Source organism: Grus americana, chromosome 2 (genome assembly GCF_028858705.1).
Source record: "Grus americana isolate bGruAme1 chromosome 2, bGruAme1.mat, whole genome shotgun sequence".
NCBI classification, from domain to species: domain Eukaryota; kingdom Metazoa; phylum Chordata; class Aves; order Gruiformes; family Gruidae; genus Grus; species Grus americana.
The window spans coordinates 46718073-46740680 of NC_072853.1; the positions used below are offsets into that span (position 1 = coordinate 46718073).

At 43.8% G+C, this 22608-nt stretch overlaps 1 protein-coding gene and 1 non-coding gene across 3 annotated transcripts in view; one reads left to right on the forward strand and one right to left on the reverse strand.

Annotated features, from left to right (window-relative positions):
• Window positions 1–19050, reverse strand: part of MAPRE2 (microtubule associated protein RP/EB family member 2) — a 101701-nt gene extending 82651 nt beyond the window's left edge. Inside the window, exon 1 of one of the 2 annotated variants that reach the window (XM_054815160.1) lies at window positions 19021–19050. Coding sequence is in view for 1 of the 2 variants with exons in the window: in XM_054815158.1 (XP_054671133.1) it covers window positions 9151–9222 (72 nt within the window). In the remaining variant the exon portion in view is untranslated. Of the gene's footprint in view, window positions 1–9150; window positions 9284–19020 lie in introns of those variants that run through there. The other variant, XM_054815158.1, reaches the window with a different exon arrangement.
• On the forward strand, window positions 12224–12297 carry TRNAN-GUU (transfer RNA asparagine (anticodon GUU)). The gene has a single exon. It is a non-coding gene; the product is annotated as a tRNA-Asn (tRNA).
• Window positions 19051–22608: the final 3558 nt, after the last annotated feature.

Sequence of the window (22608 nt, forward strand, 5' to 3'; positions counted from 1 at the left end):
GCAAAAATCAGTTAGGTGGTCACACGGAAGGGAATAAATGCTCCTACCAACCCTCTGTTCTAACACAATGCTCTATGAGCACACGGCCATGCCTGCAAGTTGTCTAGCTTACTGGCCAGCGGGTGATCTTTGTTAAGTTACAGAATTCAGTAGCTTTAAAAAGTAAAAATAATCTCTTACACAGTGCAACATTTACTAGCTATGCCTATTTCAGACCAGGAAAGAGGCAAGGACAGGCCTGCAAAGCAAGTATGCAAATTCCTGCCCCTGGGAGGGGATGACCTTGCTGGGTGCCAGCTAGCTGGAGACCAACTTTAGGGAAAAAAAAAAAAAGACCTGGCGGTCTTGGTGGACAAGAAGTTGGAAAAGACTCAGCAGTATGCCCTTGCAGTAGAAAAGGACCACCCTACGCTGGGCTGGGTTTGCAGATCCAGGGCAGAAATTATTCCCCTGTATTCAGCACTTGCAAAAGTGAAGTACCTGTGTACTGTGGAGCCACAAACCCGTGACAGATGTACTGGAGCCCAGTCTACTATACCAAGATGGTTAAGGAGCAGGAGCATATGATGCAGGAGAGGCAGAGAGAGCTGGGTTTGTCCTGCCTGGAGAAGATGTAGGGTGTGTGTGGGGGGGGGAGGTATCATTGCAGCCCACAGCTACCTAAGGGGAGGGTGTAGAGAAGATGGAGCCAGCATCTTCTCAAAGGCACACATTGACATTGCAAGAGTCAACAGGCAAGTTTCAACAGGGCAAATCCTGATTATATGTTAGGAAGAGTGTTTTCATCATGAGGATGGTTGAACATTGGGTCCAATGAGGCTGGGAAGTCTGAATGTCTCAAAGATATTCAGAGCTCAACAAGTTCAGAGCAACCTGATCTGTTTGGGATGGTTTTGAACAGGGGTTGGACAAGATGATCTCTTTCAACCTGTATCACCCAGTGATTCCATGTAAAAGGATCATAACTGCAGGCTGCTCATTGCCTGCTTGCTTTACCCAGGAAACAGCCCTAGCTAGGGTATTGGATTGCCACCTCAGCCCTTTTAACAATTCTGGCATGTCTTAGTCTGCCCCAAGTTTCTGAACAGAAAAATGGGATTAACTGAAGGATGTAAAGATAGATTCCAGTATCTGTGGCAATGATAAAAACAGCTAAAGTGTTGTATCTTGATTTTTATTTCAGTCCTTAAGAATCTAAATATACAATACATAAATGTATTTATAATAAATAATATCCAATATATACACATCTAAACAACAGTTTTGCTCTTTACAACACTAGTGAAGCAAATGAAGAGTTCTTGGACTCCTCTCTTGTGTGAGCAGAATGGATTACTTGCAGTCAATTACAGAGGTACAAACCTATGAAGGCTATAGTTTGTGGAAATGTCCTGTGAACCTCTGATTAGATAAGGTGCTCACATGACAGCTGAAGATACATTCAAGGGTGTAGCATCACCTCATTTGTACTGCACAGATCACCACATGTGCTCCAAGTCATAAACCAAAAGCCAAAAAAGTTTGAGTGTTTTCCTCTTTCATTTTCACCTAATCAATCCCAACCCTCCGGTTTTCCTACGTGGCATGTAAGAGCTACTTTTCCATAGATCCACAGTGTGACAATCATCCCTGGGTGCCAATCTCTGCTGAAAGGACTATGTTAATCTTTTACATTACTTAATCAGTGGATAAAAGTGGTCAGGTGGTCCCAATGACATAATCACAGCCAGGTGGTCATGAAACTCTCTGGAGGAGCAAGAGCTTGAGGACACTTGCATTGTGGTACCCACACAAGCAATTAGAGCTAAGATTGCAAAAACTGTATATTTGACAAAGGGAGCACAGAGCCAACGGAGCTTTTTGGATCTTGAGTGTTTATAGAGCTGGAAAATAGAAATGGGTCTCTACTTTATGTCAAGGCAAACAAAGAGTGCCATTGAGGGGTTCTTCAGAGCAGGACTGTATTTGAAAGCTGCATAAATACCTTTTACTCCTTCAGTTACAATAACATTGCTACCTGATCACAGCTTGTGAACTTCAAGTTGAAGGAAAACATTCCAGTCTGTGAGATAAGAGTGACAGCCTGTTATCTCACTTAGGTACCCCATGATACTACACAATTAAAGCAAGTCATATGGGAAGGGGTTGAAAAGGTTGGCTGTCAAACTTCAACCCCTCAAGTTAACATTGCTTTGTTCTGAAAGGACAGTTTGTATTTGAAGTCTACCAAATCAGAAGTTTCTGGGCTGCATTTTTGAGCTGCAGTATTTCCTCCAAGAGGCAGCAGTGCAAAGCCCATAGGAACTATTGTTTCTTTACATTGCTCTGCAGACAAGAGCCACCGAACACAGTGGGCCAGTCCGTTAACTTGAAGGCACACGCATAATTTCTGCTCATTAGAAAAAGGCTAATTGGGAAGTTTCCAAGTTATTCTACAGTATCAGATTGAATTTAAACTTCCACAACATTCTGCTCTGGAAAGTTTTTCCTTCAGCACACTGCCTGTAAGTACTGATTTGGAGGAGCACTAAACTAATTTCAGTAGTATACACAATTTAAGTGTAGATACTTCTCTCACTGCCCTTCCCAGACACTTATGTTTTCTGTTTGCTGTCCAAACTAAGAAAAGTCACCACTTAACTGGAGAAACAGATACTTTGGATTGATTTGCCATTTACATGAACACTATTTCCCTTATAGGTGACTAAACTTCTATACTGGCCAATTTTTCGCATCTAGAAGACAAAGCCTGTTAGCTTAAATTGGGGAGCAAAAATCTGGCAGTTTTGGTGGTTTTTTGGGTTTGTTTTCCCTCTTTCATAAACCTGCCAGTACAGCAAATTGTGTGCACAAGAACCAGTCTTACTGTTTCTTCTCCGGTGCATGCAATCTGCCCTAGAGAACCTAGCCCCTGTTAATGTTTCTAGATAAGCTTTCTTTGAACTGTGGCATTTTCTGTAGTGGCAGCCTCCTAGTAGCTGAAAGAGTGCTTCGCACGCCTCCTGTCCCACATAAACTCACCTTCTTTGTATCCAGGGCTCCCAAGATGGCAACTATCAGATATGCTCATGCACAACTGCTTTAATAAATAGTACTAGATATAAAATGCACATGCAAAAGGTGAACGTGCATTTTGGAGCTCTAAATAAAAACTTCTGCAAATGAAATCCTTATTTCCCAAGCATGCACTTGTTTAACAAAGCCCTTCTCTTTCCAGTAAGATTAGTCAGCTGTTGGAACTCCCTGTAACAAGACATTACTGAACTGAACATGCCCAAGGTGAATCGAGGTAGTAACTTGTGGAACAAATGAGCAGCCAGATAGCATCCACAGCTGAAGCATCCAACATCAGCTGAAAGCAGGTCTCTTTCTCACAATCCAATGAGCAGTTTACGTGTGCTCATGGTAGAAGTCCAATTGTGTTCCCTTTTTGGTAGTCAGCTTGCTTGTTAACTCACGTAACAAAAATGCAAGATTCAACCTACGCTTTCCCATAAGATTGATTTCCCTGCAGGGCCTGTCTCAGACTCTGCTACACTCTGCTGCGACTCTCTTACACCCTTCCATTCCTGGTCAAAACACACCACACCTTCCACATGAGTCAACAGAGCAGGGCAACATCTCCCGCAGCAAGCTCGGAAGCAGCCGAGAGGAGAGCTCTGCTACGCTTCTGCAAACAGCGCTTCACTTCAGCATTGGGTAGGATGCTCAGAGAAATGCAGTCAAGGTCAAAATATTAGGAGATTGCAACAAGCTGCACTTGAGCTTGAATTAACCAGATCAGGCAAGGTCACTTCTGGTGCAATGTTCACAGGGACAAATTCTAATTCACCCAGATATTTAGTTAGCATACGCAAGACAGCTGGAAGTCTTTGCAATGCTCTCAAATGACACTGTTTGGCAGCTTATCAAACTAAATGCCTTTTGCCTGTCGAGAGCATGAGCCCATCATTTTACCTCAGTGTTATTCTGTTCTCCCTCAGTGTAATGTGTTGGTTTTGAGAAACTGCTGTATCCCAGGGAAAACTGTCAGGGTTCAGCTTTCCTACTCCTTTTTGATGACAAATTGATGTTGAAGTTTAATTTCAAGAATATGAAAATGACCAAGATAATATATTTTGACATACAAGATGTGTAAAGAATAATACAGTTGAAGCTGTCTCTAACCAAGTGACACGATGTTACACTGGGAGGTGCACTATTTTTTAATCCCAGAAAGACTCCTGCTTTCCTTAGTCAGCACAGATGCTTACAAATTTTTCTTGTTTAAAGTGCTGTGTTTTCCCCTGCTATTCCACTCAGGAAAATAGGATGGCGCAAGCCAACGTAACAGTTTTCTTACACCAAGAACTCAATAAATTTGAGAACGCAAGTTGCTGCTTCTTTTACAGTCGATTTGTTAATTTGGAATAAAGCCACACATTTTGGCAGTCCACATCCCAGAAGAGGTGGGCCTGTCTCTGCTTGATACCAAGCATCTAGTGGCACGGTGAGAGAATCCAACTCAGAGTTTTTATGTTTGTAGACACACAGAGCACTATTTGTTGGAGTGTTGTGGGGCTTAGCTGTGGGTGCATGCCGTGAGGTGGGAGTGAAACCGCTCTGTGGTCAACGTGACACACAAGTGGACAACAGGAGATGCCCGGGCAAAGTACTGGGCTCGTGCCAGGGACTTGAACCAAAAGGCAAGCCCAGCAAGAAGTGAAAATAAACTCTCCTGGGGACAGCGCAGAATTTCTTTGACTTCGGAAGCCAGGAAATTAGAGAACTAGAAAAAACCCTACTGCACAGCATATGTCAGGCACGGAAGGTTATTATTAAAGAGCTTTAATCTCACCTACTAGATCTCTCCCTTGTTGGTAAGTGCTTTTTTCTGCTAACATGTATTTTTATGTTCTAATAAAACCAGCTTTGTGGACTGGAAGCCTCTAACACCTCACTTATGTTCATATAATAGAAAAGAGTGGGTGTTCCCCCATAAAGCTGAGGCCAGCCCCAGGCCCCGCTGCAGCACCCTGCAAGCACACAGGCTGATACCCAGCTCCCATCGATTACTTCTGAGCAGGCTCACCAGCACCTTCCAGGACCAGCCTGTACGCGTAGGGCTATGAGAAAGGCAGAAACACCATCCAGTTTTACCTCAAACATTGGTCTGAGCAAACCTTTTCCTGTAATTTCAAGTTTTGGAAGTGAGTTATCAAATGTAAACACATCATAATGAAAAAATACGTAGATAAACACCATACTGCGCAGCAGGACGTATACAGGAAATAACTCAGAGGCCCTATAGCCTGTACCACCAATCTTAGTGGATTTAAATGGATACATTTAGGCTACTGCATAATATACACATTTTATTTTTGTCTTCTTGCATATCACTGAATTCAATAAAACCTGGAATAAGATTTTCACGGTCAAAGAGTGGAAGGCAACCTTTCAAATTTCTTGCAGTAGTGCACAGTGAATGCTGTAACAAAGCAGCATCAACTCCTCTGTGCCACATTGTTTTAATGGACAGAACTGTACCAGTAGCTACGCGTTCCTTTCAAAGGAAGACAAGAGATATCGCTGCCATCAGTCAGACAAACGTTTCTTGTTGGTCCGTTCCACAGCTACATAATAAGTTCCCTGTCATTTGACAAGCCCATCGTAGGATTTCTCTGTCTGGTTTTCTAACATGATCACATGTTGCCCATAGCCCCTGTGTTGCATTGAAGGATCACTGCTACAGCAGAGACGATACATCATCCTGAAGTCATCTGCAGGATGCTAATCACATCCTTTACCTAATCTGGCCTTCAAGCATCTTACAAACACACCTCAAAAACTTTGTCTCAGGCCAAGTGACATCTGACTGGCAGCTATATTTCTTTCTCAGTTTGTTATTTAGATCAACGTTATCTAAGGAGAGTTTTCATTGTACACTGCATCCTTTGCAACTCCCCTTCCAGCTTGCACAAAGGAGCTGAATTTAAGGATTCTTCCTTGTGATGGAAGTTGTTGCCTATATGTGTGGTTGTCAGATGGACAAAAACTGAAAAAATTCAAGTCTATAAGACTTATTGTTTAAAGTTGGTTTGACTTGACCTAAACTAGGGCAGCAAAAGCCAGCTGACTGACAGCATTGCCCTGAGAAAAAATATTATTCAATGAAATCCTGTCACGTTAAAGAAACTGCAGTGATTTTCAGATCTGTAAAACCCTTCTGATTTCAGGATTCCACAATCTAAATAAACAACAGCTGAACAAGAGAATCCGTAGCAGTGTGCTGATTCATAAAGCAGTAAGGCACCCAGCTAACCAGGGTCAGCTTGGGTCTTCTCAGCAGTACAGATAAAACTGACTTTGGCTGGCCCTGGAATGTAGAGAAAAATGCATTTCTATCCTCATCCAGGAGTCAAAAAACTCACTTTCTTGGTGGTAGCAGAAGAGATGATAGGAAACAAGGAGAGACACTGCAGGGCCAGCAAGGTTTAAAGGCTCGGCCAAGACTCAGAAGCTGCTGTTGTGACAGAGCCTCCCTCCTTTCACTCTGCCCTCCCCATCCTCCTGGCAACCTCCCTCCTCTCCTTGGACCCTCTCAGGCCACCCATGCCAGCCCCTTCTCCATGACCACGCCTGCACCCACCCCAGTCAAACCTGCAAGCCGCCCCACATCTCTCCCCCAGCTTGGCTCTGAACACACTTGTGTTGCCATGCATGAATTAGAGGGAGAATCCAGAGCAAGGTTTAATTTTAGCATCCACCCAAATATGCTGAAGTTTTGTGCTTGAATCTTCTGATAGCAAAAGTATCAAAATGTGAAGGGACTAACAGAATACCACGTCAGAGTAACCCAGCTGTCAGGGTCAGTCTTCATACACCACCTCAAAGAAATAAGTTACTAAGAGATTGTCATTGGCCATCTGCCTCTTAATTACTCATCTCGCCACCAAGTCATCTTTGTGGACTTTCTGCATTTAGTATGTATGTGGCTCCAAAAAAATCAAATCAGGAGAGGAAGATGGCACCCTAAGGCTTGTAGTTTGGCTACTCAAAATTAGCCTTTTGAAGATTTATCTAAATTTATCAAATATAATCAGTAACCAGCTATAGGATAGTCAATGTCCCTTGACTCATTTGTGTTGAATAGCAGGTTAGTGTCAGAACTACCCTAAGTATTTTACTCCATAAATACTTTTCAAGTCACAAAATGACAGAAGTCACTTTAATCCCTGCTTAGCAGAGTGACCAAATTTACAAACACATGTTAAGCTATGCAGTGATGTTAAGAAGTAACTCTACATTACCCACTTGAAAAAGCTCAAACTTTCTCCCTGATTCAGAAAACCCATCCAAGAGTATCCAAGAGCAGAGGCATCTAAGATTCTCTGCCAGTATTGACACTATTTTGCTGTTCCTTCATCTCTCCCATTTACTGTACTAATGCAACAAAAGATAACAGCAAATATTTTTTAACAGTTTGGTCTACATCAGGCATTTAAAATAAATGCCATGCACTTAAAAATACCTATGAACAATCTAACTGGAGCACATCAAGCTCCCGGAAGAATGGCAGCAGATAAAGCCAAGGGGACTCCCTTGCAGGACACGGCTATGTTGTCAAACAAGACTCCTCTCCCCACAGCCCAGCCCAGCCACAATTTGTTACATATCTCTAAAAACATATGGTAAAAGGCAGAAATGACCACACTGCTCAAGTTAAGCATCCTATAAGTTTAATATTGACAGCAAAAGCTCCAAAGAAAAGCCACAGCATTATCAAGGTGGAAAATGTGTCTATTCAAATGCAAGATGCATTTTCTCATGTCTACTAATGACACAAAGACAAAATGCTCTGACAGCCTCTCCAACTTACATCATACCATTTTGCCCAAGAGGCCATCAGTCAGCTTTTTGCCAGCTACATTAATTCAAAGTTTTGCTTACAGCTTGAAAAAGGGAACCCATCAACGCCACCAGTTTTGTGGAAACCATTAAACTTTGGTTATTTTTGTAGCACGTGGTAGTTATACTAGTATACTCTAGAGAACAACAAATAGTGACCTTCAAATACTTCCTGTGCTTTGAGTGCAATGAATAACAAAAAAATTAGTGACTTCTACCCCTTCTAAATTGAAGGCTCACAAGAGAAAACTTATTATTCTTCTCCAATTTAGTTATGTGCAGATAAAGTAATTGGAGGAAAAAGTTAACTTTCAAGACACTTGTCTCTAGTTGCTTATTAAGTTTTCAGAGGAGTCCAGACTTTCTTCCATTTTCCCGGAGGCCTGAAAGGACCTCCTAAAAGTATTTTCAAGGTTCATTCCCCTCTCTCCAGTTCCTTGCAAGTCTGCTTTACCATCACACCAGCAACAAGCCCAGAGCTAGGTAACCAGTGTAATGAGATCAGTATTTTTTTTATGCTGACCAGCATTCTTGACACATCCATGCTACACACCCTTACATTGTGATCGCTTTTTGCATTTGACTTCAGTTGATGATTATGAAAGATTTCCTTCACCCAGTCATCTTGTAAACCGATACAAGCCTGTCTACAGAATTAGTGTGCCAACATGAACACTTGTGTTCAATAGCAAACAAACTTTTATAGTGTCTAATCTCATTGAGAGACATCCGCAGTAACTCACGGGACCTGTGCTGAGCAGAGTAACTTATAAGCAATCACGTGCACGTATACATAAGGAAACCGTGATACAGTACAAATCGAAAATTATGGCAGGATTCCTGGGTGTATCAAAAAGTCATGACTAAGTCACAGCAATTGTGCAATAAAGCATAGCATATCTTCTATTCGTATGCTTCAGAAAGTAATATTGGTGTGACTTACCAACAGCAGCACAATTACAACCACCACATTAACCTCAGTGTAGTGGACAGGTGGTACAAATTAGCCCTCAAAGTCATCAGTCTTCAAAGCCTGGCCACCTTATGACAAATAGCAATCTCTCCAAACTCTAATAAGATTGGGGATGGTTTTCTCCATTTGAGTTAGTGTTACAGGAATACGAAGCTAGAGAGAACAAAGTTCCAATTATACAAGGCAAAGAAAACACAGACCTTTGAAATTACAGTAATACTCAGCTCTCTGCCACACAAGCATTAAGTATAAAAATGAACTAAAATAGTAAAGCAGACTCCATGACTTACCACACCTCGCTGTTTCAGGGACACATTTGGAGGACCATCCCCACCATAGGAACCTTTATGAGGCCTTGACATAGTAGCAACTTTAACTTTTTTTTAAAAGATAAAACTCTGTCAAATAAAACTACCAGTTGTCATAGTCTGGTAGAAAAGAGCTTCCTCTAGAAAACTTCCTTTAATAAACCTCACGTAGGTGGGGCTAAATGACTAGCTCCACCCTTCATCCCACTCAGAAACTCACAGAGCCTATAAAAACCTTCTCTGGAGCAAGATAGTAATTTTGTCAACTTGTCATGTGCTCTGTTTAAACAGAAGTAGATAGCTAGTTGATAGTTTCATAAGCTAATGGGAAAAATACAGATGAACAAAATTGAATTTGTCTTTAATACTTATAGTTTCTGCAATATGGCCTACAAACATTTAGTGGGTGAGCTTGTTCTGTCGTTTGCTTTTTTAAAAGCATTGCTGTAACAACCTGAGGGTTGTCTAACAGCTTTTAGTGTATTTGTATTAGAGATGTATTACATTGAAAACCAATGCATCTATGGACTTGCAACAACTGCCACCTATGTTGCTGCAACCTATCAAGAGCCTCCACCACCACTGAAGGCTCCCGTTTTCATCACTTACATCATGAAGATGATGCAAGATCAAAGCCCTTTGCATGCATCATTAAATCACACACATGTTTTTGCTGTGGAGGGACCACCACAAATACAAACCAGAATCTGTTTTTTTGTCCTCTTAACTACTTTACATCTTAAAAAAACAAAAAAGTCAACTTTCTCTTTTCTTGAGGCCTAATTCAAGAGGATGGGGAGATGGACTAGGATGTTGCCACTAAGGCAATATTACCTGCAGAGTTATATATTGCCTTGGTGTGTAATACAAACACATCTAGATGTCCGCACTCTTGTTTCTTACTCAAGTTTTTGTACTATCCCAACTGATAGGTTTTGTATTTAAAAATACAAGTATAAGGAACTATAGGCATAGTGCTTAAGGGTTTTTTTTCACTGAATAGTTGAGGTTATCCTGGCACTCCTGCAGGAGCTTGGGTGTGAAATCGGAGTTCTTGAGGTGTTTGGCAGGAGCTCAACTATGCTTCTATCATCTGGGTTTGCTTTCAAGGGAGTGATTAGGAAATTATGTTCTTGTTAACAAGATCTGTGCAAGTAATGGCTATTATGCCCAACATTTCCTGGATTTAAGCTGAAATGATTGTTCCATCTTGATATGAAGACCTGAGGTATTTTCTTGAAAATTAGTGATTTGGGCCAAATCTTAACTTTAAAAAGTATTCCAAGAAGAACGTTAACCGCCTTGCACAGTGCCAGGCCATTTCTGCTGAAAATGCTAACTAGTCTTTAATGTCAGATGGAGGAAAAAAGCTGCCTTCGTTGCAACAAGAAATTTTGTTTAATAAACTACAGCATTCACTTTTCACTGCTTCTGCGCCTCTGCAGGCAAGATAAAGCATCACTTACTTTAAAATCCATATTTAAAGGACAGACACCCATGTCCCTTTCTGTGGCTGAAAGTCTGTAATCTCATGCTCTACCGTACATGAATGTAAAAATTCTGCAGTGTTCTCCAAGGACAATAAAACCGTTTCACCCTTTAAAGAAAGTCCAATGATTCTGGGAAAAAGATAACATCTTGGCGAGTTCACAAATTAAACATAGCACGCAAGAGTAAAGAGAGCAGTTCTATTTAAATACAGACTTGGAAGAAATAGAGATGAGCTCATTTTCTTTCCTAGCACTGTGAGGTCCTCTAGCAGAGGTACACACTGTGGACAGGCTTCCTCTTTATCCACTTCAGCGACGACTGATAAAATAGGTCAGCTCTGACATCCTTAGTTGAGTTCCCACTTCTTCTGAATTGACGTTCCCCAGGCGTCCTGGGGGAATCCACAGGTGTGGGTGAAAGGAGGAGGAATATTGTGGGAGATGGGCAAGACCAGAAATCAGGATACGAGTACCAGCGTGTTGTGCTCACTGCAGACAACTCTGTACTGATGCACTTCCCAGGCTGGGGCTTGAAACTATGCTTTGTTTAGAAATTCAGGACTGGGAAGATACCAGAGATGATGCTTTAACTTCTAAAAGATCTGCTGTTTTAGCTGGTAGTAACTATACCCCAATACTAAAATACGAAACGGTGAAACTGAGTATGGTCTCATCTGTAGCAGCTAGCAAATAAAATAAAGGGAGAAAATGCTCAGTGCCTGGGATTCACTCCTAATAAACCCCACACATGGGAAAAAAAAAAAATCTTATTTTCTGAATGTCACCAACACCTCTTACAACTACGAGGGCACACCTGCACTGCCCGCCAGAACTACTTTACTGCTGTCCTAATGGCAAACACAGCATTATGCAGCTGTAAGAGCAATCACACTTTTTGCCATTAGAACCAGAGGAAATTGCTAAAGCTTAGTTGACCAGATCATATTTTAGCAGCCAAAACTAGGAGAGGTGAGTACACAGCTGCAAGCAAGGGGCTAGTAGGTTAGTCCTCACTGAGGAGTCACTTCAGTCATACCCATCTCTACTGATGTCATCTTGCTTTTGCCAGCTGCTACCGTGCAAAGGCAAGCCTTAAAACCACATTTGCTTTCCTGAGCAAGGACGGTTGCAAGAGCTCCTCTAAATCTGCTCACACTCAGCAAGGCATCAGTGTTTAAAGTACAGAACTAGCCTGGCTGCTGACACTTCAGGTTCAGGGGAAAACTTCTGAGTTTTAGTCCCGTTTTGTTCCACAGTCCCCTCCCTCTTCACAGGGGATCAAAAGCTCTGGGTTTGATAAAGCAGCGTGTTCACCCCTGCTGTTGGTAAGGCACAGCATTTTCTGGCTCCGCTGCACGGCGGGGTAAGGCTAACCTGGAAATCCCTGCTGTGCCCCTTTCCAGGAGCCTTGCCCCTCCGACCGAGCCCGAGGCAGACCGGGAAACAAGAGCCGGTTGTCAAACAGCAGCCAAGACTGTGCCCGGTGAAAGAAGGGTTTGAAGAGTCACTGTCAGAGCACAGGCAGGAACCCCCGGCAGCGAGGTACGCAGCAGACGCAAAAGGGAGTCTCTGTGGCGCAATCGGTTAGCGCGTTCGGCTGTTAACCGAAAGGTTGGTGGTTCGAGCCCACCCAGGGACGACTTCCCCCCTTCTCTGCCCCCATGGCAGGGGGCTTAGGGCTAGTGAGTTTCCAACCCAAATCGCTATGCGATTCTATTCTATTTCTATTCCCATGAAAGGAGGAGGCTATCCAGTCCCCTGAGTAAAGGCAGAGGAAGGAAAAAAGCAAATTGGCAGAATTACTGTCAATTTTGTAGAGAAGTCAGGATGCAGCTAATGGGAAGAGACACAACACAGATAAAGAATGTGAAAAATCTCATGAGGGACTGTATGAGAAAGACAGGAGCAACTCCAGAGGAGCAGCCAAAGAGGCGAATGTGTGTGGGGTTCTTTCCAAGCACAAAGACCCCAAAGTGGCTGAAAGCATAGACCTTTTGTTTTCTTAACAGCATCATTTTTGTCATCTGGAATTATTTAATCTGCACTTCAAAAGTCTTCCAAGAGACCGCCAACCTGGAGCTGCTGTTCAAACCTTCAGCAAATGCAGTTTTCCTCTGACATTCCCCAGATTGTTTTCAGCTGCACCTTGCAACCCCTGCTTTCCCTACAGAAATGTATATTCCTAGCAAATTTCCTGTGGCTTGCTGACAAGGAGTGAAGACCTTCACAACCAATTGCCAATGTCTAGTCACTTATATCTCCAAACTTCCTGCTTTTTTGGTAAATATTTCTCATGATTATGATTGACGCCAAAGCTCATGAGGGAATTAAAGGGTTAATGGAGTCAAAAGAAGTAGTAGAATAGAACTGACTATGAAAAGTTACTGCAATTAATAATGGCTGAGGACTTGAGCTGCAAGAAAGAGATGTAAAAGTTAGTAGAAAAAAATAAATTAACCGTTTTAAGGCTTAGTCTGTATATGTTCCACACTTTATTTATGTCAGGGTTTTTAAATATCCAATTGTTTGCTAGTAACTAAATTATTAACTTTACGGCAGACCTGCAGACTAACCTGTTGGAGCAGAGCAGAGCTGCCTGAGTGGGATGTCTCCTACCCTGGCCACTAACCGCTCCAGGGAAACCCCAAAGCACACAACACCGTATGGGGTATTGAATGCCAAGGCAAGTATTTGCTTTGTTGGTGCAGTCTGGTAGTTGGAGTTCAAGCAGTAATCCTGATAAGACTCTCTACTGCCTCTGTAATTAGCTTAATTACAAACAGAAGTCACCTGTTCTCATTTTGTGTGTATAGGCCTATTAATACTAACGATGTGCTCATGCCATCTGCCAATGAGCTATTTCCAATTTTACAAAGCAAAGCAGACAAAGCAGGTGTTTGGAAACGTATTTATTTGGCCATTAAATCCACGAGACCTAAACTTTGCCAAACAATATTTGCATTTGCAGGTACTCCAGCAAGACAATGTCTTCTGAACTAGTATCAAGCATGAAGAACTCAAGACTCTGATGGAAATCAAGAGAGGCATTCATCTATTGCTTCAGTTTTGCCTCTTAGTCTGGGTCTTTGCCCCTGGTTTGCAAATATTCTTGGGTTCAGAATCATGAGCTCGTCAAGGGATGCCGCATTCCCAGCAGAGATGAGTCATGAGATCCAAGGTTAGTTTCAAGTGCCATACTGCAATGAAGCTTCAAGAACGAGTTTACTCACAGCGTTTCTACTTACTCTGAATACTGTAAAGCCAAACAAAACATATTGTTTTCCTTTGATAAAACTTGACGTGCTTTGCTTGCAGTGTGATTGAAACTGTCTGAAGAGATTGTTACTCCTATACGTTCAACCCAGTATTAATTGAGACATAAACCAGTTACCAGATCAAAGCCTATTTTAATAAAATTCCTTTGGAAGGAGCAGCCTGAAAAGATATTTGGCCAGTTCACATTAGATGTTGCACAACTAAACCATGCGGTGAAATGAGAGACAGATTTTTTCCCTGCAGACTTTAACAATTCTATCAAGATTTACTTTATTAAAACAACTTAGGTGTCTGAAGCTGATAGACCTGCATGTTACATCCTTCTTCCCTTCTCACCTGTCAAATCTATGCAGGATTTGTATTTTCTGGAAACTTGTTGTTTTTATGTAGTTTGGCATGGGTAATTAGATCAACTTGAAAGTTTGTCATTTATGTGTATGGTAGATTATCCAGTGTTAGGACCGTACTAACTTTATCCCTTAAAAAAAAAAAAGAGTAAATGAGTAAATGTTGTACTCAATACCTGAAATTGCCTTGCTGAAGAAATACTACTGGCTTCTTCCTAGAAAGTGGAAAAGTAACATGGTGAGCCATTCTCAGAAGAGATCAGGTTAAAGATTAGGCTCCTGTAAAGCATTAGAACCGTTCCTAAACTTTAAATAGGACAATTTGAAATCTGGGGTCATTGAAGGTTCAGTGGAATGAATCTGGATGAATGCAAAACTCTTCAGCACAAGATTCAGGAGTTTCTGGGACCGAGGAGGCGTTCAACCAGGATCATCAAGGTTCTCCCCACAAACTTTGTCATGTTTTCATCTTCTCTACCACCCCTCCTCCTCTTCACCACCATCAGACATCTTCACCAGACCACTGCGAAGACTTGTCCCCTCTTCACGGCAGCAGTTGCTGACCAGATTTGAGCATACTTGCTCCTCCTGAAGCCCTGTTCTTGCTATAGGGACTCGGTCAGACAGCAGGGTTGCTTTCCTTCAGCCTTTTTAAAACACTTTTTGGACACAGCCATAACAAAAATAGCGCAGGGCAGCCCTGCTGCTTGCTGCCCTGTTCTGGGCAGTGCTCCCAGAACAGGCCTGTGCCTTAATCCTGCCTGTCCTGCGACTGCGCACCGGGGCTACACTTCAGCTCATTGGGGACAAATGCAACGTGAAACTGCTCTGAGATCCAATTAGATAACAGTATGATAAATGGTTGCCCTGACAGCTTTCCTAGAGCATTCTTGATTTCGGGATGCTTTCCCTGCAGTTCAGGTTTTGCATTCTCCTCTCCCCTCTCCTGAGCCCTGCTGCCAGTCCCCTTTTCCTTCACCTGACTTTGCCAAATGCAGAAGATGAGTCACTGCTGCTTCCTTACAGTTCATGAAGTGTCTTTTCAAATCCCTTGAAAAAAAACACCTTGTCTGAAGCTCTTTCCCCACCCTCCTTTCCTGCAGACAGACTAAACCCCATAGTTTCTCTTGCTGCCCTCAGAGCACCCATTGCTCTCTCAGAGTTCAGTCTTTAAATTCGCTGCTCCTGGAGATGGGCATCGTAGGGACTGTCAGCAGGGAGGATCCGCAGCCACCCCATGACAAAAAGGATACGAAAGCTGTACGTGGGTTTCCCCAAATCACCTTACCTTTTCAACAGTGATAAATCAAGCCCCGCTGAAGCTGCAAGGACTTCACAATGGCAGTTGTAGCTATCCTCAAAGGAGCTAAGCCAAAACACTGGCTTTTATATACATACACACACACATATAAGTGCATAAAAATAAATAAATAATGTATATAAAGGTGCTGAAAGGCCCAGGATCTCATTTAAACCTCACCCAACAACACCACGTGTGCCATCACGCAATGGTTGGTCTTTGGGCCGCCAGTGACTCAGAGCAAAGCTATCGACACGCTCCCTGTCGGGGCTTTCTGCACCAGCTGCAGTTCTCCCTCCCGCGTCTCACGCAAACACCAGCCCAGCCCAACTCTGTCTGAGACATCAGCTTACAGTTTTTAACATGACATAGTATCACTCTCCAGAGGTGCCTGAGGGAAAAAACGCATTCCACTCACCTAATTGTGTTAGTCTAATGTTTGTCCCTCTGCTGGAATTAAGCTATTTTTTTAAAAACTTGACTGTATTAAGGTTTCAATGTTGCAAGGCTTAAGAGAAGAAGGGCAAGATAAAAGCTACTTTAAGGTAAATTTGAATGACACGTTTTAACAGAAATTTTAGTAATTTTGAAGGTCCCCAAATTTTTTTTTCAAAGATTAACCAAGGATGAAATCTTGTGATTATTTATTTGGGAGTGTAGGGGGGTGGGGGGGTGGGTGGAGGGGGTATCATTTGTTTTTTAATGCCTCCAAATATTTCACTGGCATTTGGAAGAATGATCAAAAATAACAGAGAAAAATGCCAACTAGCCAGAAGAAACAATGATAAACAGTTGAGAACACTTGGACTTGTAAGAGCTGAAAGAAACCTGATTTGAGAGTTTTATTGTCAGAGAGGAGCCTTAGATTTAGAATATCAGACTAAAACTAAATCAGGCCATTACAAATGAAATCATAGGGCTGAAATAACTATTCCAGCCCCAGACTACCAGTCAGCATCATGAATGTCGAGGTTATTTCCAACACACTTTAGACAGGCTCTGTGTCCTCCTGAGGAGCCTCCTGCCTGAGGAGCAAAAGTGATGGCATAAGAGTCCCTGTTGCTTCTCAGATGAAGAGGCACGCTACAGGAGGCCTTAACCTTGAAGAACAGGTACCTGGTAAGTGGCCAGTTGCCAAAAGTTTTAAACAAGCAGAAGACACCCCAAATGACCAAACCCTATTCAGCACCTGGCGTTCTGATACAGTCCGATAGGGCAATTGGCCAAGTTGTACCAACCTGCCATGGCACACCCCACAAAGTGAGGTCATAGAAAAATATCCATATTTTCCAGTCTCTGAAACATCTCCAGAAGGCGTAGGTATCTCACAGACACCAAGCCCGCAACACATTAACTGCTCCGTATGCTGCTGTCCCTGACTCCTTCCCTCTCTTACTAAGCTGCTTCTTTTCTCTCCTTATGAAGCTGAAGTAGTTCATGGATTCTGTAGGCTGAATCTGAGACAGACTGAAGAAAACCACACTTGCCCTCAGGAAAAGTCAAATTTATCAACTGCTAGTCATTTCTGAAGTCCTTGGTTGTATTTAAATAGATTATATAGCATCTCAGTCAGCTTTCTCTGCTAGGAAACTTCGCTATTGCAGCAGCAGTACCATAAATCTTGAGTGCTTTAGGAAGACTGAGAGCTTCCTGTAACTCAAACACTACACCCATGGGATATGGCAGTAGGTGAGTTAAGGGGTCTTAACCCTCCTGTCCTCCACTTTGTGGATGATTTTCACTGCAAGGACTTTACTAACAAGCAGCCATTGAGTCTCAGCAACAGTTGCGGACAAGCCCTGTGTGACAAAGACGTTTTGTGCACTTTGTATCTTCTCATTCGTTGGGTGAAGGCCCACACTACACATCCAGTTGTGTGAGTAAAGACATAAACAAGGATTAAAGCAGGAGCCCCTGTATCTCAGGGAAAAGAGTGTGTGTGTGTACACCAAGGATTTGGAGAGCATTCGGCCCACAACCTGGGCATCCTGACATGACAGTGCATACAGTTGCTCATACAGCTGTTGAATAATAAATATCTCAACAGGCCCTTGAGATGGTACTTCTAAATACTTAGCTCTTCATTGAAGCAATCAGAACCCTGACTAAAAGATTTACCCTGCAATAGTGCTCCTGTAGAAGTTTTCAAACAGTTCATTTGACTTTAAAAGACAGTATCTTTTAAAAGAGCAAGCACATCTTACAAAATAACCTTTAAGCTGTATGACGCTTTGTTTGAAATACTGTTCTGCTATTCCACTTCTAAAATGTCATCTCTGTCTCAATGTTTATCTTCTCTTAAAACACAGCAAAATTGCTACAGTATTTCTTGTAAAAACTTTTCACCTTCTTTACCGCTTTACATTTCTCTTTATGTTAAGGTATGAGCTTATATTATTAGCCTCAATTGATTTGCTACACAGTTTGGGGCCACAGATAAAAAGCAAACATCCCTTTGGGAAATAAGTAAAGTACAGAAAGGACTATAACTCCCTCATCATAGAAAGCACCAGAGGGTTGGTTGTTTGAATTATCAGAAGCAGCTGTTTAAGATGAAAAACTGATGGTAATTTTATTTTTTTCCACAATCTCAGGTGTGCCACTACTGCATAGGAAGCTTGCAGCTTCAGGTAGAGTTAATATCTGCCCGTAGTGCTGCATCCTTCCTCGCAGGAGCTGCCACGCTTGGTCAGTGAATGCAGCATGCTGAATCATCAGGCTCTTAGGTGCATTCTCTGGAATGGGATTTATTCTTCACGGAGCTTCCCTACCATGGAGTACTCAGAAGGAAAGCTCCTTTCAAGCCTCTGTTGCCAGAAGCTGTTTTGGACGCTCCCAACTCAGCAGCAACGTGCAAACTGGTTATGTACCAAAGGATTTTAAATTCATGCGGTAGTAACCTCCTTCCTGCTTTTGACACAACGCATTGCAGAGCCAGCCAACAACTCTTCTCCTTCTCAACTATTCGTGTCAACAAAACAAACACATAAACATGCTTCTCAGTCCTTAAGCCCCCTAAATACTCATTACTCTCTAGCGATGCCGCTCACCGGAATACTCCTGAGATTTTTCTAGCTTAATTGCCACAGGATAGCGGACACGTTTCGAGTCAAGAGATTGTTTTAGCACCGTCACAGCGCTAAAATTTCACTTCCTTTTTCACCAAGAGTGAGCAATAACCGCTTCGCTCCCTTCCCAAACTACTTTCCGACCCACGGCCAGAGGCAATGGCTGCATCAGGCAGCGCCGTCCGTCCCCCACCGCTAGTTGCAACCCCCCGAGCTGCCCACGGGTGAACGGATCGTCCACGGGGCGATCCGTTCGCCCACGGCGCACAAAGCCGCCCACGCCCCGCAATGCCGCCCACGCGTGGCACGGCTTCCCCTCGGGTGTGCCACTCCCGGTGCCAGCGTGGCACAACCCCCGTTGCTCGCCTCACCTGCTCCGCTGCCGCCGCTTTTCCTTTCTCCCGCCCGCCCCGCTGACAGCCCGGCTTTGTCCGCCCGCCCCGCTCCGCTCCGCCCCACGCGGGAGGCGCCACGTGAACCTCCCCGGGCACGGCACGGCACGGCACTAGCGCCCCGAGACAGTGTCCTTCCCAGCTCCGGTGAGAGCATCCCGCCCGGCGGCGTTTCCACGCACGATGCAGAGAGTACCCCAACCCACGCCTGGCTGCATCATGATCATCATCATTATTATTATTATTAGTTTTATTTATTTTTAGTTTTAATTTTTATAATTTTTCTTTCCCCTTTTTCCCTTTTTCTTTTTCCCTTTTTCTTTTTCCTTTCCTTTTTTTCCTTTCCCTTTCCCTTTTTTCCTTTTCCTTTTTTAATTTTCTTTGTTCTGAGGGAGCGCAGGCAGCCCCGGGCTCAGCAAGGTCCCAGGCTGGCTTCCCCCGGAGCCGCCGGTTCCCGGGCGCCCGAGGGGGGTCTGGCGGCGCTGGGGCTGGGAAGCGACTCCCAGCATCGCCCCTCTTGGCCGCCTTCCTCCCTGAATCCCCACGCCTCGACTCCGCAGCCCTGTTGGTCCCACTTGAGGGGCACAGAGCAAGAGCCCACTCTGCAGAAGGAGACTGATCTCCACAGACTCTCAGAAATTGCTCCACCACACCCCCCCGGAAGCACTTCCCCCCCCCCCCCCCTTTTCGAAATCATCCCACCTGCTCACGAAAACTGAGCTAGCCTGAGGAAGCTGTCAGGGCCCTATCTTTAGTTCTTTGCTCCGCAGATGGATTGTTAGTCAAGTCCTGCCCACGTGGAGTCTAGTGTTCTATGTTTTTAAGCTCTGTGTCATGTAGCCCTAAATGCTGAGGGGAGGTGATCTCTGTGTAGGATGGTTTTTTCCTATTTTTGCAATGGTAACTATCAACTAGGGCTTGGAGAAAAAGAGAAATGGTGCGAAACTTTCCCTCCTTTTTAATGCAACCTGATATTTCCCCCCGGGCATTATGTTAGGACACATTTAAATGAAGAGAAAATTAAAAATAGGAGGAGGAAAGCCCCAAAGCGATGAAATAAATAACTTGAATTTGCTGTAACCCCATTATTTTAGACACGGGAAAGCATGATGCATGTTAGAGGAAATAGTGCCCGTTCCCTTCTGAGCAGCTTTGTGTGAAGGAGCAGGGCTGAGACCCAGCTTCTTTTCTCCATGTTTATGGGACCTCTCCTGCTGCGTAGATTATGGGATCCCATGTCCCTAGGGATGCACAGAACCCATACAGACCTGGCACAGCAGCTGTGTTGTCCCAATTAACTGATGGAAGGGGCAGCCTGAAAATGGCGATGGGAGATACCCATGGGGTCTCCAACCCTTCCCATTGCTAGGAAGAGAGATCACCCTCTGCCTTGGGAGCAGGTCAGGGCTGAAGCCGAAATGCAGAGGGGTTCACCACCACCAAGTGGGTCGGGGCCATCTGCTCTGATGTTTTGTGGTAGAAGAGTGATGACAGTGCCACGCCTCTGACACCCCTCTGCACGCCAATGAGATGGTGCTAGAACTGTGAAACTGGGCTTGCAGGTCAAGTACACTTGTGAGCCTTGCTGCTTTCCACAGGTCACAGGCAACTCTCAAGGGGGGAAAAAAATCCCAAATGTAAGCATTGTCAGGTAATGCAGAGTGGCCAACCCCTCAAAAACCTGCCACTCAAAACCAAAGGAATTTTCTGACTTTTTTGGTAGTGTCTGAAAACTGCCAATTTTCTTCTTAACCCAGTTGCTTCGTGTCATAGTGACAAGAAAGCTATTTTTGTGCTCACAGAACAATTTGAGGATTTTACTGCATCTGCAGGCTGCATTTAACTGAGTCTGAAGATCAAAAGATATGCTATTTTTGTATGGTCTTCTCTAGAACTCCACACAGCAGTGTTTGAGGTGCTGGTGGATGATTTTGTCATCAGCGTGTGCCTGAGTGGTGCAGGAATTGTTATCTTCGTTGTACAGAAGGGAAGCTGCAGAGCAGAGAGACAGAGCCAAGCTAATAAACATCCCTGCATTTTTGAGCACGTCCAGTCTGAAGGCCCTTGAGGAGACCTGCTGACTCAGGAGACCTGTGGTCTGGAGATTTAGCTGCAGCTCACTGCTGGCTGGTCCCTCTCTCCTGCTCGAGGCTCCCAGTGTTGTAGGTGAGAATTGTGTTGGGTCTCAGCTACAGCCAGGTGCTCCCATGTCCATCACGACTGGTTATGGTGGGCAGCGTGGCTCACCCTGTGCACTGCACACCTGTGATTTCCTAAGCTGAAACAGCCCAATCTGATGGACATCATCGCCCAGAGCCTTCAGGTACTGAATGCCCAGAAACAAGGGCTTTTAAAACTAGACAGACTCACACCGAGGTCCATGGAAGGTCTGGGCTGGGGATTTATCAATCAGCTACATGAACATGGAAGCTGTCCTCTCTGTAGACATCCTGACATGCATTTCTCTCCCTCAGACATTTCCCATGTTTCCATTCTACCCAACATCAGTGTAAGGACCATTGTTGTAGAAACAGCCGCTTTTTTGCTATAGTCCCTCTGCAGTGGATTTTGTTTCCCCCAGTGGAGAGGACTTGGGTCACACACATTCCCTGGTGTCATGGGGTGCCTGGATCAGGTTAACTGGTTTGGGGCCAGTTTGGTTTTGCATAACTCATTTGCCATGTTCCACCAACAATGCTGGAGGTAGCAGCTGGTGGTGGGGTGGGCTGGTGAACTGGCTTTACTTTACCAAAACTGTTTCAAAATGAACATTTGTCTCACCTCTAAAACTGGATGCTTGCTGGTTATTTCTTAACAAAACTTGCTCTGCAGCTCATGCAGGGATTTCTGTTTAGCAAGTGAAAAACCAGCTGATGACTCAAAGCTGACAAAGGGCTAAGCAACACACTTGGGTCCTAACTTTCCCCCAAATACGGTAAGAGAAGCACCTAAGGACACAGCTGTGACCCGGTCAGGGCTGCCCCGGTACAGAAAAGGCTGCTGAATAATCTGTCCTGCAGAGCCTTAGGGAGGCGCATCCATCTTCAGCCACGCTTTCCTTGCAGGGAGAAACGATGACTTTTAGGTTTTTTAAGAGCTCTTTACGCTTGATCTTTAATCGCTGCTCAAAGAGTTGCAGTTAGGTCACAGGACATAATCTCAGTATAATTTATTACCGAAGGCTTTTTCCTGAACTCCTTTGACCCTGCAACCTGCTTAATGTTAATCCAGTGCAGGGTCACGGCTGAGGAGGGAATATGGCCCTTTCACTTTCATTCTTCATAGCTGTAATTAATTATCTGCATCATCTTCATCAGTGAGTGCAGTTAAAGAAAGGAGGAACAAAAGGGATGTCCATCCCTCTAATGCATAACTGATTTAGATGCTTTTCTGGCAGCATTTGGATCTTACCCATTACACAAACCCATAGGAAAAGCAAAGTGTGCGACTGAGTCTTCTAGCAAAGACATACACTAAAGCATCCGTATAAATACCTCTGTCTGAATACAAAACTTAGCTTTCCCACTTGCAGATGCTCCTCTGTTTCTTCATTTACTACTTCATTAA